Raw genomic sequence first — 18,199 nt, 5'->3', positions numbered from 1 at the left:
ACTTGTCTTCTCTTTGAAAGGTTTTTCCTTCCTCTCCCCCAAGGCCAGGGCCAAGAGCATTTTGTCTTGTTGGGCTGACTCAGACTGTGCTGTTTCATAGCTGTGGGTGTTACTTTCCTTTACCCTGTGGGGTTGTAGCATCTCATGGGAGGCATAGGTGAGGTGCTTCAGGTCTTCATCATCTTCCATAGCTTGGTTTTCTCAACAAAACTCTTAGTAAAGGCACAGAGATCTCTCTGGGACTGTAAGACTGTAGCTGCACGGTGCACAGTTGTGTGGCTATAATGAAGCAAGGAAAGCACCATCGCTCCAGGGAGCCCAGCACTACAATACCTCTGTTGTCAAACCTCTCTGCACTTGGTGCTACCATGAGCAGTTTACATAAAGGATAAACATGGCAAATAAGAGATCTGAGAAGGGCAACCTCAAATCACAAATATGATGCTGAGATGTTTTGAAAATGTGAGCCTACCATGTTAGATGAGGAATATGGGGTATTTGCACACCCTTGGATCTATGTTGGTCTCCCCCCAACAAGGTCTGTGCCCTTGCTATCTTGGGAGCCACAGAACTGTTGTAGAATGTCCAGAGGAGGAGCACAAAGATGATCAGCCGGCTGGAGCACCTCTCTTATGAAGCCAGGCTAAGAGATCTGGGACCTTATGGCAGCCTTCTAGTACCTAAAAACGGGCCAAGGGAGCTGGAGAGGGGCTTTTTACAAGGGCATGTGGTGGTAGGACATAGGGGGAATGACTTTTAGCTGAAAGAGGAGAGATTTGGGTATTAGGTAGGAAGATACTCTTTACTGTGAGGGTGGTGAGACACTGACACAGGCTGCTCAGAGAAGCTGTGGATACCCCACCCCTGGAAACATTCAAGGCCAGGTTGGATGGAGCTCTGAGCAACTTGGACCATGGCAGGGGGTTTGGAGCTAGATGATCTTTAGGGTCCCTTCCAACTAAAACCATTCTGTGATTCTATGGTAAAGATGGGGGAAGAAGGTGTTATGAGTAGGCAAATTATGCCAATACTCTAATGCTGAATTCAGACACGCTGAAACTCCCCCAACATTGATTCTCCTTCCTGTGGCATGGAAGAGGAAAAACACGGTAGGACTAAAAAAATATGTATTTTTGTTAGGCTGTTCTTCTGTGCTACAAACCCATCATGAGCATAACAGAACTTAACTGATCCTTTGCCAGAGGCTGGAGCATTTAGAGTAGACGTGTATTTCTCTTGTTGGAACATCAAACAAAGGAGTGGAAGGGATCTCTTCAGGTCTCTGAGATACATCTTCTCATATGGATACTATATCATAGCTACATGACTTTAGAGTTCCATCCTAAAACTAAATAATTAGTTTACATTTTGCTGTGTGTGAATCTCTCTCCTCTGACACCACATTTATACTACACAGTAGACACTCTAAAGCTTCATCTATGTAAAAAAAACCCCTTATTTTAAAAGACATTTTAAAGCAATGTAATTATGGGGCCTTTAGATATAATCATGTACCACTTAGATAGCAAGTAGAACTGTGTTTAGGGGCCAGCTATGAAATTTTATCACATCATCAGTGTGTTCTATTTTTTCCACTACTTTTATTTTCTATTTTTATTTTTATTTTCATAGACACAATGACATTAAAGCACATTTTGTAAGCCTACCTGAAACTGGACTCATACTTAATTTAATGCTTCTATGTTCTTTTCCCTTCACAGTCTCTAATATTTGATGAAGTTGACCTGTCAGATGCCAGTGTAGCTGAATCAAGCACAAAAAATGTCAACAACAGCTTCACGGTATGGAAAAATTTAAATACTGTTTTTGAAAGCTGTGGATAGACTGTTACTAAGAAAATCAAGAATCCTCTCAATTGCTTATTTTCCTCTGTTTGGAAATAAAATGTCTTTTTTTGGAAATGGTTTAACATATGAGAACAATGCCACATCAGCTATAGAATATTTTATTTCAGTGAGAAGCAATGTCAGATGACAATTGCTTCAAAAGATGATGATACAAGGCCTTAAAAATACAAGAAAATTCAGTATTAGTACTTTCTTAATACTTATTAGTACAGCTTGGGTTTGTGCTGTAGTTTCTCTCTGAGGTGACATGCTGAATTAAATCAAATGTAATTGTGTTTTTGTTTTAATTTTCTTAATCAAAACATTTTTTATTTCCTCTCATATTGAAATGCATTTTATTTTTTCCACTGCCAATCATACCTATATATGTTTCCAAGTCACATGGAAAAGCTGTCCCTACAGTTGCACCTTGGCTCTGATAATGCTGTAAAAAACATGCTCATAAATCCCCATTCCTGCAAGTTCACAGGTGTGTTTTACATACACAAATGGTCTTCCATTTATTGTTCAGCTGTCTGTTATGACCAAGTGATAATGTCTGACACAATTCCTCTGCTGATGCTTAACATCTGGAAAAAAATTTTGAACATGAACTAGTTATGAAGAAGACCATGGGTGAAGTTATCCTTTTGAAGGTCTGGAGATGTCCCACTGACTGTAATGGCATAATTTTTCTTAACCTGCGTGTCCCTTTTTTCTCTGTTAAAATGTTGCTTTTTCATTTTCCTGATGTTTTTAATTCCACGGGTGAACATTATTAGTCCATTTTACCAGTCTTGTTTTTTCCTCTCCAAAGCAGTCAAATGCAGGCCTCGTGAGAGTCTCATAGTTCTTGCTTGCTGTGGTACTTCCCAGGCAGCTGCACAAGCAGTCAGAGCAGTTCAAAGATGTGCTTGTGTTGGCCATGACAGTCCAGTGTGTTGTGTCAATCTAAGCTGCTCTATGAACTAAGAACACAATTAAAAAGACTGCTTGGATGGAAGGTCTCAGATGAAGTGGTGGCTGTGTAAGGTACCAGTCTGTCTTTTGGAAAGTTCCTTTCTGTTGCCTAGAAGTTCTGATTATTCAGAAAAGTAAGATACTTGGGCTTTTCCCTGGTTTTTGGTTTTATTTGGGTTTTTTTGGACTCATTCAGTATTTGGTATTTTGGTATCCTTTATAATCCTTTAGGCCCATTCAGCATCTCATTCTTCATCAAATGCATGTTTTGCTTCTAGTATCAAGACTTCTGGGGAAGACAGTAGTGAAAAAAGAAATCTCTGGCTACAGCTTTAACAGCTTCAGAGTCACTGTTTATTTTCATGTCCTGAGTACTTTAGGGCAAACAGTGTTTTCTCTAAGGAGCCTTCAAATTAATTTTGAAAAATTATTTGGATGTAAAGCTCTCCTGGATTGAAGAGTCATCTGATTTGACTGTGAAATATGTTAATAGTCGTCATCTTGCTTAATCTTTTGGCTTCTTTCTTTGTGTTTGCCTAACCCAGTCTCCCAGCAACGCAGCTTCATGAAGTGAGACATCTCTGACCTTGCCTGCACTGGGTTGGACTCGGGGACTGGGGGTGGAGTGGGTGGTTAGATCTCCAGCAATACTCCTTATAAATAAAAGGAAACATTTCTTTTTGCTTTTTTATTTTCTTCCATCTTAAAAAGATAATTCTGCCTCTCTTAAAATGGTGAGCATTTTTATTTATGTTTTAAGTGATCTGTAAGCATTCTCTTTGTTAAAAAAAGCAAAAAATAATCTCTAACTTTAGCCTTCTCAAGTTATTGTACTCCTCGTTTCTTTGTCCCTGTAGATAATGTTTTTAACACAAACTGACGCAGATGAAATATACAACAAATGACAATTTTTCCAGAAAACACACCTTTAAAAATTTATATTAAAAAAATTATTTTAATTTTTTGTTTAAAAATTGTTTTGTCATTTCACTTAAATCCCACCCTCTCCCCTCAATTTCCCACCCCCAACTTGTAGAAGTTACTGTTTTGCTGTCTTTTGCCCTTTCTAGTTTGTCTGTTTGAAGGCAGAGGTGTGTGTGTCAAGTTTTTCCATGCTCTTTTTTTGGATAAAACTCAAGTCCTAAAATTAGTCATAACACACAGATTTAAAGTTGAGTTTATTTGTAATGCACAAGCTTGCAGAATATTTTATGCAACTAAATACCACTGTTTGTTCACTGGAATTACTCTTCCAATCTTTCTGCAAACAAGTTAAGGTTAAAGGGAAAGTTGAGGTACATAATATCTACTAATTAAAATGCAAAGCTGATAAACTTAAATCAGCTCATTTGTTTCATTTTTTTCTTATTGCTGATGATATTACCTTTCAATGAACAATCAACTCACTTCTAGCAATTGGTTTCTAGTGCACAAGCTTGCCTTTTAAGACATTATAGGTGTTTTGTAGTTCTGAGCATCCTTACCTAGAGGTTAATAGGTAACCTAGAAGGAAAGGTGTCCCTCGACTTCAGAGCCTTGACATAAGACTCTCAAGGCCAGATTCTTCCTGTTGCCTTGTTAGGTACCAGTCTCCCAAGTCTGTGGGAAGAGAGAGAAGAGGTTCAAGCAGCCAATTCAGCCTGTGAGAGATTTGCACCACCCTCTCCATCAGCCACATCAGGAACTCATGGAGGGTTTTGCACAGCCCATGGGCCGAGTTCAGTGGTGTGGGTGAGGCCTGGCTCCTTATAATGATATTGGGTAGTCTGCTGAACACGTTTTTCCCCAGCATTTTGCTTCTGCCTCAGAGGGTGTTTTATGTTGTCTCAGCACAGCCAGAGGAGTGTAGTTGCTCAGCGTGTTACCTCTTTGGGAAGGCTCCCAGGATGAATCAGTCTCCCACCCTTATTGCACAGAAGCAGATGGGGCAGTGACCAATTCTGCTGAGAGCTGTAATTCCTTGTGCATTTTGGTTTGCAGGGATGGAAGATGCACCTAGAGTGCATTTAGCAAAACCTCTTTCTTGTTCTCAAAACAAGGCTTGAGACTAAATGAGGCTGAAGAATGCTCTCTGGCTTGCAAGCGTGGGCTTTTAGAGCAGTGATGGTGTGCTTTTGTTCTAACAGGTATAAGGAATGGGATTTTTAAATACTAAAAGGATTCTTGAACAGGCATATTCAGATAACGAAGTTCCTCAAGGCAACAAAGGTGATTATGGATTGTGATTTCAAAGGAAATTATTTTAGGTGAACTTTGGGCCTAAGTTTCTACCTCTGCATTGCTTTTGATGATGAAGAACTGATGCAAATTGCTGAGCAAAAAAAATCTGTAGATGTTAAGCATGCTGCCTCTCAGTAGTTGAGCCACATGGTTGTACAAAATTCCCTGTGTTACTATAAACCTATGCTGGAGTCTCATGTTAAATGCACAGGCATCATGTGATAGCACCTGTATTTTAATCCATCCAAACTTTTGTTTGAAACTTTTAGTTCAATTATGGTTTTTTTGATGGTAAATATGGTGGAAAATAGTAATTTTATGGGTAAATACTGGCTTTCAGGCAGTACTTTATATAGCTGGCTTTATCTAATTGCATTTAAGAGTAACAGAGGAAATAATTTCACTGTCATTCTGGAAGGTGTCCCCCAGGAATATGGGAGTTAACATACTCTGTGATATTCAGCGTGTGGATTCAGCTTCTCCTAACTTCTGTGTGGGACTTAGTGATGGGTTTATAGGCCCCTAAACGTAGGTATCTAAAAGAAAATTAATAGGTCTTTAAAGCAGATTTCTGTAATTGCTCTGTTCAGTTTAGACTCCACTGATTATTAACTAATTCTCCCTTAACTACAATAGGAGCTTTGTCATATGGGGCACCTAAAATGTAGGCACTTGCTTTCAGCTTTCTGAATCAGGTGCTGAATCAAGTGCTTTTTGTTGAATATGCATCTTCTGAAAGTTGTCATCTTGAGAGGGAGGAAGCTGCAGTAGGCAGATCTGCTATCCTGGAAAGCCACTGCGATTTTCAGTAATTAGAAACTGGCTGGAAAGGAGACTTTATGTTCCAGCTAATAACACTGATTACTAGGATTCTGGATATGCTTGCAGAAATGTCTAACATAATAGATTTTTGCTGATTTATTGGTTTTAGCAATGCTTTAGACCATATAGACCACAGAGTCTTGATTATTTATTGTGCGAAAAAAATACTTCCTTGGAGAACTTTTAAAGTGCTGGGCTTTAATAAAGTTTTCTCACCTAGTGTTATGATGCAAAGGCAGTAGAAACTTATAAACTATCTGGCTTTATTATTTTATATTTTTTATTACCTCCATTTGATTTGACTCTTTTCCAAGGTAAATAATCTTTGTCAACATTCTTCTGTACTCTTACCTATTCTTGCTGTTGTCCTGATTGTTATTCTGCAGCATCATCTTGTAAGTGAAGTGACATGCTTGACACTCAGGGAAGCCCAAGTCACAGACATTTGGGATTATTTTATAAATTAACACTCATTTACTTTCCTTATGGATCCCATGTTTTGTCTGTTTTCTGCAGTGGCATATTGTGCATTTTTGTGTCCCCTACATTGATAAGATCCTTCTTCTATTAATTTGGAGCTGTCTGTAATTCATAAATATTTCACCTATTCTTCTGTGGTATGTATTTCTTTGTTTTTACTAGTACTGAAATTTTTCAAGTTACTGTACTTTCTACTTAATACATTGCTTGGCTCACTTTGAAGTGCCTTGGAGATCAAGGGCGGGAACTAAGTAATCAAAATTTTGTGCTGTCTGCAAAAATTTCTGTATTGCTGCTTTACACTTCTCTTCCAGTTTAGGAATCACACCACAAAATTTTGTTGGAGAATAATAAGCTTCTTATTATCTATTAAACTTTTTTTCATATTACAAATTCTTCTTATTCCTTCTTACTTTTATATATCCCTTAGTTTTTCATCTCATTGCATGATGGTGAATAAAATAATTGGTCTTTCAGTTCAATGACAGCATTAAACATGATTTCGGATCAGCCTGATGTTTTAGCTTTTCTGAACAGAAGTACTTAATTTTGTTCACATGAATCCCTTTAATTAATTAATCCCTTTATGGGTTAATTTTTTTAAAGTGTTATGTTAAAAAAAACCCAACGAAAACATGAATGGCATTTTGTTAAAGTTAGTCCCTGAATGTATTTTTGTTACAAAAAATTAAATTGTTTTTTCTCTGATTTCCACTTCTTTGGTCAGACTTACAAGTTCACTTGGACTGAAAAACAGGGGATTAGCTTAATATATTTTTAAACAACAACAAAAAATTTTTATGCAGATGTCTGTGGTTTTATTGATATTCTGTAAATTTGGATAGATTTTGAAAAAACTAAATATTTATACATGCTGATTTTCCTTGGACATATTATTTTGAGATGGTTAGATTTTTTTATAGGTTAGTGAAGCCAAATATTCTATTGGAGCAACTGTGCTTCAAACGTGGTTAAAGTATATTGTTTTCTTCTAGTTTATATTGTTTTCTTACAGACCTCTGATTACCTTATTTCCTATCCGTAGTTCTGAATGTTGCATATCCTGTGTCTTGGTTGAGGATGTAAAGTTTATTGGCATATAATTTATGTGGAACCAGCTCAAAGGATAAACTAATTATTTTCACCTTTGAATCCTCTTGTACAGCTGCTGTTTTTAATGGGAGGTGGCCCAGTTGTACTGGAAGCCTAATTCTTACAATGTGTCAGGATTTCAAGTTGAATATTGCAACCAGTCCTGAAAGGCATATTGCTTCTAGCGGTTTATTTCAGTCCTGCTGCTTCTGACATCAGTCAGCTCTGTCCTCATCATGGAGATTATCTGCTTCTAATTGATTTGAGGGAACTAACTTTTAATATTCACTTTGGGCTTGGGAGACAGAATGCATTGCCAGAGTTTTGCAGTGTGTTTCAGAGATAGTTTAATTTCTCTGGACTTGGACATATTTTGCTTCCTTTCTTGCCACTCTGTTTTTTTCAGAGTTGTTGTTGAGTCTTTTCTTCAGGGACTACAAAAATTTCAGGGAATGTGAGAACTGCTTAACCTCCCTCAAGCCACATCAGGAAGAAATGAGAAGAGCCTTTTCCCAAAAGAGTTTTAAACCCTTCATCTTCAGGTTTGGGCACTCCAGTATTCTGTCTTTACAAATATTACAGACAAAGAGTGATATTCCTAAAGCTGGGAATAATTATCCTAAAACTTGGTGGGTTTTTTTTTTTTGTTTGTTTGTTTGTTTGTTTTTAATTTAAATAATCTAACATCAATTTTATTACTGTCTCTTGATCTGTCCAAAGTTCAGGGACTTGAGCTTTATTTAAATGCAGAAAGCTTATGAATGCTAGTGGAGGTATTTCTCTGTTGCTGTCTTGCATGTTTACAAAATCCAATTTACTGCAGTTCCATCTGAGTGGACATCAGGAGACGGTTTCTTAGCTGATAGCCTCAAGCCTCTTTCAGATGCTCTTCTGCCTCAGTCTGGTTTAGTTTTTTTCCAAAGGGCTGCTCACCTAAAAGTTACACAAACATTTTCTGTTCTTTCTGCTGCTTTTCTTTCACTGTCTTTCTTACTTCAGTTTGGCAAAATCATCTTGCTACTCCTGTGTTGGTAGTCTCCTAAGATCATGGGGTCAGCAACTACCTTCAAAGATCCAAACTTCAGGTGAATTCCCCTGGTTTCAGCTATTGCTAAGCCAAACATTGCCTTGTTTGTAGCCTGGATAGATTAATCTTTCTGGTTTGCTCTGTAGGAATACTCTGGAGCACAGCTATCTGCAATTTTTTTCCTTTGTAAAAATATATTTTGAGTAAATGTCTATATATAATCTGTGTTGATGTTCCCTTGAAGGGAGGCACTCTAGCTTGACTTCTCCCTTTAATAAACCACAGGGACATGAAAGGAATGGGTTTGTGTTTGGAACATTTCTGGTTTTTATCCTTTAGATCTGCAAGAATCTCCTGGGTTTGGGTATGTTTTGAAATTTCCTGTGCATTCCAGTTGCGTGCTGATGTTGTTAATAGTATATACTGAAGATACTAGGAGTTCAAACACATTTGCAGAAGTCTATTTTAAGTACTTTCCTCTGTGAGCTGAATCCCAGTCTCAGAGGCATTGTATTTTAAATTTTGCCCTTGGTGTTATCAGAAGGGTCAGTGCATGGCACTGTTTCAGGATGAGGGAATGGCATATCCAGATATTCCCCTTGCCCTGCTGGCAGTGCAGAGCAGGGCTGACAGGTCCTGCAGTGATCTGCAAAGGTCCTGGGGCCTCTTGTCTCCGGGAGGTAGACCATGGCTGGAGATGGCTCAGGTTCCTGTGCTGGCTTCACCAGCATGACTCAGCTTTGCACAAGTAGCTAACTCTTGGAATGGATTTAGTTTTTCCTTGGTCGTGAACTATCTGCTGTTTCATACAGATGGTGATTAGCCTCTAAGTGATGGAGGCTTTTTGATGCTCCCAGCCTGAACAATACCCAAACCACAGAAAGAGAGGGGAAGTGCTTTGAATTCCATTTTGTTCAATTTTCCACTCAAGGTTGGTGGTTTTTTTGGTTGATTTTTTTTTTCTTTTTCCTATATTCAGGCAGCTTAGAAGTAAGACAAAAACTGAAATAGCAAATTAATATGCTGAGGAAAAGAAAAATTAGACAAAAGCAATTAGTGTGCACTTGTGATGCATTTAGGGTTTTTTCCTCCATTTAGCACTTGCTCATTTCCCCCCACCCCCATCCTCTGACAGTGACAAGAAAATGTAATGAAGCTGAGAGCTCTTTGGGTGTGACTTCCAAGTTTTAAGCTCCCTGTATCTGACTTGATGCACTGACTGCTTTTCCCTAGAGTGTCTGGAGATGTTGAAATTTTAAGTGTCATTATGAAAAAGCAATAAAGCATTTCAGCTGTGATGCTAAAAATCCATAGATAAGTTGCTTGAGATTGATCTGTTACACAGAAGTTGAACACTTTTCAGAAGAGGGAAAAAAAGGGGATACTTAAAAATGTGACCATTCTGGACTATATTGCACATTTTGATTCTAGTTACATTTTCCTGGGGCTTGTTTTCCACACATTTCATGGTTAGCAGAAATTTTTCAAAAACAGATTGCAGAAAATTTCTCTTTTTCACTGGTGAACCATTTAGGATGTGTGGAGAATAAGCACTGAGGATTGCCAGATTTTATTCTTCCTGCACTTTACACTTAACCTATTCTCTGATGTTTCTTTCTCTTTGTGCTTTAAAAGTGGTTAAAATACCTAGATAAACCTCAGAAAGTATCCCTCACTGCAGTTCCCATTTACCAAATAATTTCATAAATAAAGTAACTGGTGTAAACTTTGCAAAAAATTTCCTGTTTCTAGTGAACAAGGATCCCTGGCTTCAGGCAGCTGAACGATGTTTAAACAAGAATCTGTTATTACAGACAAAAAAATAAATAGTCCTTTACTGGTTTATTTTCTGTAACTTTGCACCTGATGCCATTAAATATATAACTACATGTTTTCCTTAAAGCACAGAAGCCATCCCATATGATAGATGTAATGGTGAGACCAGAGCTAAGGGCACAGCAGTGTGAAGTAACGTGCTTAACAAATCTTCTTATATAAGGACTTTAAAGAAACATGCAGGCCTTGAACTATATATAGCAGTTTCCAGTTTACATTTACAAGAGTGGTTTATTGGTTTTGTTATATTTAAATGCTGATTTAAAATAAATTTCTAATTCTTCGGTCCAAATTCATGGAACTTTCCTACCCTGCTTCTTGTAACTGTCTCTTTATATAAAATTATACTTCTGCAGGAATAATGTTGTTAGCAGTTGGTTGATGTTGAATACATGAGGTCGATTTGGGAAACTGGATTTCTGACAAAGCAACCTTTGCTGGATACTTTTGCAGTTGAAAGCTGGACACGTAGCTGGATGACAATTTACCTAGATTCTGTTTTCACAGAATCATGGAGTTATTTGGAGTTTGGAAGGGAACTCTGAAAGTCATCTGGTCCACCACCTTTGCTGAAGCAGGGCCACCTAGTCCAGGCTGCCCAGGACCATGTGTAGGTGGCTTTTCAGTATCTCCAAGGACAGAGACTTCACAACTGCTGTGAGCAACCTGTGCCAGTGCTCAGTGACCCTCACTGTAAAACACTGTTTCCCGATACTCACAGAGAGCCTCTTGTGTTTCAGTTTGTGCCCATTACCTCCTAACTTTTCACTGGGCACCACTGGAGAGAACCTGGCTCTGTCATCTCTGCACCTTCTCTTCAGGGATTTACATATATAAGATCCCTCTGAACCTTCTCCTGGCTAAAGAGTTGTAGGTCCCTCAGGCTCTCCTCACATATCACACACTCCAGTCCCTTCACTGGAATGTCTACAGTATGTCCATGTCTCTCTTGTACTGAGGAACCCAGAACCGGACACATCACTCCAGAGGCCTCACCAGGGCTGAGTAGTGGGGCAGGTTCACTCCCTGGACCTGCAGCCCAGGATGTCACTGGCCTACTTTGCTGCAAGGGCATGGAGCTGGCTTATGCTCCATCTATTGTGTAGCAGCGCCCCAGGTCCTTTTCTGCCAAGTTCCTTTCTGGCTGGGTGGCCCCCAGGGTGCACTGATGCCTGGGTTTTTCCTTCCCAGGTGCAGGACTTGGGATTTCTCCTTGTTGAACTTAATGAGTTACAGTCAGCTTATTTCTCTAGCCTGTTGAAGTCCTTCTGGATGGCTGTGTGACCCTAGGATGTATCAGCCAGTCCTTCCCAGTTTTCTATCATCAGTAAACCTGCAGAGGATACACTCTGCCACATCATCCAGATCATTAAACAGACCTGGATACAGTATTGTCTCATGGGGTACACTGCTAGTTACTGGCCTTCAGCCATGCTCTGTGCCACTAATCACCACCCTCTGGGCCCAGCCATGCAACCAGTTTTCAATGCACCTCACAGTCTGCTCCTCCAGCCTATACTTCATCAGCTTCTCTAGGAGGATCTTAAGGGATAGTGCTGAAAGCCTTACTATAGGCAAGGTGAACAATATCCACCTTTGTTGCTTCATCTATCAGGCCAGTCATTTCATCAGAAGTTGGTCGAACATGACTTCCCCTTGGTGAATGAATCCATGCTGACTATTCCCAACTGCTTTCTTGTCCATGTGCCTGATTGTATTCTGGGAGATGCTCCTTCATTTTTGCTCAGTGTGGTGTAAGATAAGCCACCTAAATTACCTAGGCTGGATTCTACTGCAGACTGAAGTCCTTTTACCTTTTTCAGTGATGTAATGGTTTTTGTTCTGTCTTTTAGCTAAGCTCACTGGTTCTGGTGTTGTACTGGTACAGGAGATGCTGTGTGGGACTAACCTTTTTCTTTTTACTCCTAGGAGTTTTTACTGTGGGAGCCAAAACCACACATTACATCAATATTTGTGAGCTTGGGAACAGTGAAATAGGAGAAGGCCAGGGAAAAGAGGGAAGTAACATTTTAGTGGAGAAGACAGAGCTAATTGTTCTGATTATAAATTCCCTGTTGTACTCAGGCAAATATAATAACCATTTATTACCCACCTTGCTTTTAAAATCCTCCACTCTCTTTGTAATTTATACTTTTGCCTGACTTAACTCATCATGAAAAATAATAGTGACAACTCACTATAAAACACCAACTAACTACATCTTTTAGAGTGACAGTACTGTTTTAATTTATAATTTACTGGATACGTTAGTATCCAGAAACCAAGAAATTATGAATACTGTAGAAAGCTGTCCAACTGTTAGCACTGTGATTTTTACAGACAAGTTCTGGTAGTTGTGGGACCATCAATGACCCCAGCAGTCTACTCTGATAGTGGTGCATTCACCTGCCACACTCATACAGACCCACCTGCACAAGGACAGGGGAATGGAGGGGCAGACAGAGAGCAAGGGAGGCATAGTGTGTTATCCTAGTATTTTCCAGGGCTGACTTGGCAATATCTATAAGCCCAGAGAAGTTAGAAAGCATTTATGTTATGCTCCTGCCCCAGGCATTGAATATGGTCCCCAAGAAGAGAGTTGGGGTGCTCTCTCTGTATCATACTCTCTTCATTATTTCCAGAAAGATATTTTAAAACTACATGTCCAAAGAGCAGGAAAAACATTTCCCCACCCCTTTGAGAGTCTAAGTGATACTCCTACATTACTAATTTAATTCAAGATCAGCCATACAAAGTGCTATTAGTATAATGCCTGATAATAGTTCAGAGCAGCAGAAGGTGCTTTAATGCAAATATCATGTTGCAGGAAGCAGAGTGCTTTACAATAGCTGCTTTGTTGATACTTAGGTATAGACCACTGTTCTCTTGATTAGCAAACACTGTGTCTGCATTTTGAATTGGTAAAAGAAACCAGAATTGGAGCCATCAAGCTTTGGGAACTGTATTTTCTTATATATTGCTGATAGTAAAAAAGTAGATAAAAATTAGACAATAGGCTTTAATTGAACTCTCTGTGATTTTATTTTACAGATCATAAGTCTAAACCCACTGGGCTGAAGGCATATAGAATGTTACTGGTTAAATTATTGTCACTGAAAGAAGAAAGGGCTTTCAAATTTACTCTGAATTTGATGACAATTCTATTGCGTTTCAAGGTGTGAAGCTTGTTCCTAATTAGTGTTGTCCGAAAGAAAAGTTGCAGTAGTGGCCCCAAAATTGACTGTAGAAATGTCATCCAAGTAATTTCAAGATGTTTACATATATATATAGATATGTGGGTATATGTATATTTTTAGAAGCCAAATTATTGTAGTGTTTGTGTGAAAATCCCAATTTAAGGTGGCAAGACCTATGTGGTGGCAGAGTGAGCAGTGGTCTCTTGTTCTCTCCCTCATTCCCCACTCAAAAAAAGCCCCCTACTTTTCTGAACAGAACAGGAACATTATTGCAGTAATGGGTAATTGCAGTTCCCATTCAGAAATTCTTTATTCCCTGGGATGTTTTAGGGTTTGTGTTGGTTGTCTTCAACTTTTAAGACTGTATATGCTCATTCTTTCCCAATGCCTACTGCATCAAAAGAGTTTTTAATTCCAACTACCTCTATTTCATTACTTTCTGATATACTGCAGTATCTGCTTTTGGTAACTCTCTTTTCCAAAATCAGCAGTGACTTCTTGGCTACTTGACAATGATGAAAATTCTCAAAGGAACTTAATCTTATTTATTTTTAAGACCTTTTGACTGTCTTCATCTTTCTTGATTTGTCTCCTGCTTTGTCAGCATGTGAACCATTGGCACCTGAGTTCCTTCAAAACTTAGGAGTTTTCTTATTCTTATGTTACCTCAGTGGTCTTCCAGCGGTTCCTGTAAAACTTCCTTTGCATTGTATTATACAGCTTCTTTCCTGCCTGTATAAATGCTAATAAGAAGGTTTAGGAAGTCATTCTCAGTTTAAGAAAAGCAAGAGAAGTTATACTGAGTTAGCATGAAGCTCATAAAACCATGTTGAATCAAAGAATGAGAATAATAGTAGCAGATACTAAAGAAAGAAGTCAAAACATCAGAGCATATACAGTGATTCTTACCCTTGAGTCACTTCCCAGCATTGACTCATTGTTGGATTTTTGAGGACCCAATAAGTTGAAGATTTCAGACGTTGTCTTTTATAGTACATGATGCATTATTTGTGATGAATTTTTCAAATGCTTTTGTGGACATTTTTACTTTTCATCTTCTCAGCATCCTTTGGGAATATGTTTCAAGCCTAAATAATGCTTTGCATTTAGGGAAAAATACTTCTTCTTGTTTGCTAACAGTTTCCTTGGTTCCCCAAGTTCTTATGTTACATGAAATATCTAAAAAATAATGAGAGTACATTTTCTCCATGATTTTCTAGACTTGTGGATACAGAAATGCTGTTGGCGGGAAGTTTTCCTGCTTCTTTCTAAGCCCGTGGGATACTTTTCTCTCTCATGAGGATGTTTGCAGAGTTCTGAGGGCTATGAACACCTGCGACCTCGTAGAGCTATGTTTTTGGTACAGTGGAGAAGTATTTTACAATGGATGTTTTGGGATTCTGGCCAATCACCCCAGGGGGTGGCTGATCCTTTGTCCAATTAGACTGTGAAGAGGGAGGTCTGTAGAGGAGTTTGAAAAATAATTAAATAAATCAATATTGCTGCACAATTCCTGCCTGCTGGATCTCTCTCCTCCCTACAGCTGTGGGATACAGTAATATAGACTGAAATAGATGAGAAGCTGAATGGGTTTCTTAGTTCTTATGTTATGTTATGTTATTTGAAAAATTCCAAGCCTTGTTGATACTTCTTGCATATAATGCATTTTGTCTTTTTTCATGGTGTTTTTTATCAGGTACCTTCTTGAAGTTTGTTGTTGCAAATATGTAAATCAAAGAGAATATGTAGCTTAATCATATCACAGATGCTATATTTACAAATATGTATGTCTTCCAACTTCTCACTTTATTTTTGTAGCACTAATAATAATTGATCCTACATTCATGTGATTGACAGAATCCAATTTAGCTGTTAGACTGTTACAATGCAGTGAACTTCATTAAGTTTGTTGCACTCTGATTTTAGTAAGAAGCTGGAATGTATGAATTTCTTGTATGTTTATGTGCACTGGTTAGCAGTGTTTGGTGATGTGATTTGATTGCCAGTAAATGGGTGTGCAGTGCCTTTTGAGAAGAGGTTTGGTGTCCCACCTTGGTTATTTACAGCTACTGTTCTGGTCCTCTGTCATACTTACCCCCCCACCAAAACTTTGGGTACTCTTTTGGAAAGGAGTCTTCATTGGCACTAGGTAACTAGGTGTGAACAACTGAACCAGGGCCTTAATTTTGGAGGGGGAGGGTGAAGGGATGCACAGTGGATTTCTGTGACCAGCAGTATTGAAGACATGAGTAATATATATAAATATTACTTGAAAAGATCAAGATTAGTCACGAATTTTCAGCAATAAATGCAGCTGTTGTTGCTTAATGGCATTTCACAATATCTGGTTACAGGTTAGAATCAGTAATAACTGGCAGAAGGATTGACGCAACATGCCAAATCTTGGGTGGATTTATCACTATTTAATCTGTATTATAATCTCATGCTATATAACAGGAAATAATCTGTGGTTTGTATTTGCCCAAATAAGATTTCTGCGTCCACTTAAACCTGGAAATTTCAGTAGAATGCTGATTGTTGTTGGAGCCAGCGTTATATTATGATTTAATGACTTTTCTTGGCTTCATTGGATGACCTGACCTAGAAAAACGTTTTGAAGTAATAAAGCGTCTGTTTGGCTCCAAACTAATGAGAGAAGCATTGCTCTTTGCATAAACTGTTCTTTAGGAAAAGCCATGGAGAGCTACTAATAAACCTTATTAAATAGCTTAAGTGAGATTGAAGGAAACAGAAAACAAAGAAACCGTTCCCTTCCATGTGAAGTGAGTACATCAAAAAAAAAAAAAGAAAAAAAGGCAAAGGCAAGCCCAAAGGGTTTTTGCCTCCCCTCCATGTGACTTGCAGCCTGCTGCACTTCAGTTACGTCGCCTCTGAGATATGCTAAAGTGCAGCTCAGTTTAATGAAGGAGTGGATAGGACAAATCAAGGCTAGAGACAATTTACGGCAGGGATTGGGTAAGTAACTGCAGCTGTTTACTAATATTGTGCAAATGCTGTAATGTCTAGCTTGTAGCATTTAAAAGAATACTCAGAATTATCATTTTCTGTAGGTCCTTTCTCTATTTTATTTAAGTAATTTGCAAGTGTTGGTGGTACATACTATGCAATAGATTAGTGCATAATACTGATACAGGATTTAATTTTATTTTTCAGACTTTCTACAACAAAAAAAATAACTTTCCTTATTTTCTTGTACTTGTTTTAAATTCTTTGCTATGTAAGTAACTGCTTTGTCTATTTTGATGCAGTGCTCAAAATAATTTCAGTGGGAGTTAGCTGATAGTTTCTGCTGCCTTCCTGTTATTTTGATTATTTTTCTACTGTTTAGGGAGAGGGGAGAGCAGCTTGTATTCTTGAACCTCCTTGGTACAATATTTTCAGATTTCTAGACTCCAGCTCCAGACCACTGAAAAATTCCCAGCATCAACTTGTTCCAGGAATTCATTCAATTGTCCTAGTAGGATATGATTCAAACTGTTTGCTTTCGTTCTCTGTGCCTTTTTATAAAGATTTGTGTGCGTTCTTATACTGAGTTGATATAGTTGGATATAAAAAGTGCTCTATTAAATTTTTGTATGTATAAATTTGTGTAAATATAATATCAATATACAAGATAGAGAAATATGATGACAGCTTTTGTGGTTGTTTAAGACTTCCAGGCTTTTGATTTTGATATGTTTTAGTCTCTAGCAATTGGAATGGACCTTGCAGTTGCTATGATGGTGTTATGAAATAGAATTGCAGTTTTAGTCAATTAGTAATTTCCAGAATGGTTATTTTAGCAGTTTCAGTGCCTGCCATTTTGGCATTTAAATCTCAGTGCATAGACAAAGAGCTGAGAAGGGGTAATGATCAATGTAGATTCCAGAGACCTACACCAAAGCCGGATTTGAATTTTGGAAACTGTAAAAGGAAAAGCAAACTCTTTTGTTGTTGGTAGTGCATTAAAGAAAATATTTTTAAGTGTTTAATCTCTTGTCTTGTAAGGCATGCCATCCTTTTGCATCATCTCACAGGAAAGAGTACATAAATATCATAGTCTATCATGATTTTTACTATCTGGATTAATCAGGACGAGTTATCTTTTTCAGATAATCACTCCATTTAGGAGGCTAATATTGTGTGCTGAGAACAGAAAAGAAATGGAGGACTGGATAAGCTCCCTGAAGTCTGTTCAGTCCAGAGAACACTATGAGGTAAGCTTTCATCCCTCTTGGTGCAACCTGTTCTAGCCCAACAGATCAAGCTACAGGACACAGAACTGGACTATTCACCCTCCTTAGTGTGAAAAGTGCATCTAATGTCAGAGTGAAGCTTCACATTAAGAACTTCACTAGCAAAATGAGATCTTATTATCACACTTTGGTTTAGAATTTTGGAGGGAGAGCAAGCTAAATACCCTTTGGAAAATCCTTTTGGTGAGCATTGCACTGTCGTCCCCTGTAATATGGAAGCGTACGTAATGTCAGTCACTGTAGCTGTGTTCTGTACTTGCAAATTTGTCTTAACTTCTCCTTTACTAGACCGCACAGTTTAATGTGGAACATTTCTCAGGGATGCATAACTGGTACGCCTGCTCCCACGCCCGACCCACCTTCTGCAATGTGTGCAGAGAGAGCCTCTCTGGAGTCACTTCTCACGGCCTGTCCTGTGAAGGTAAAATAATGCTTTCTTCCCCCTGGTTATCATGCTGTGTG

At 38.4% G+C, this 18,199-nt stretch overlaps 1 protein-coding gene across 3 annotated transcripts in view; it reads left to right on the top strand.

Moving 5' to 3' along the window:
- Nucleotides 1-18,199, top strand: part of DGKH (diacylglycerol kinase eta) — a 162,098-nt gene that overhangs the window by 84,149 nt on the left and 59,750 nt on the right. For all 3 annotated transcript variants that reach the window (XM_082277899.1, XM_082277898.1, XM_082277897.1), the window contains 3 exons: nucleotides 1,722-1,802; nucleotides 17,594-17,698; nucleotides 18,026-18,158. In XM_082277899.1, coding sequence (XP_082134025.1) covers nucleotides 1,722-1,802; nucleotides 17,594-17,698; nucleotides 18,026-18,158 — 319 coding nt within the window. The remainder of the gene's footprint in view (nucleotides 1-1,721; nucleotides 1,803-17,593; nucleotides 17,699-18,025; nucleotides 18,159-18,199) is intronic.

The sequence above is a fragment of the Coloeus monedula genome (assembly GCF_965178545.1).
Source record: "Coloeus monedula genome assembly, chromosome: 3".
In the NCBI taxonomy this organism is placed as follows: Eukaryota; Metazoa; Chordata; class Aves; order Passeriformes; family Corvidae; genus Coloeus; species Coloeus monedula.
Note: the sequence above shows the minus strand (reverse complement) of the source record. Positions and strands in the feature narration are given on the sequence as shown.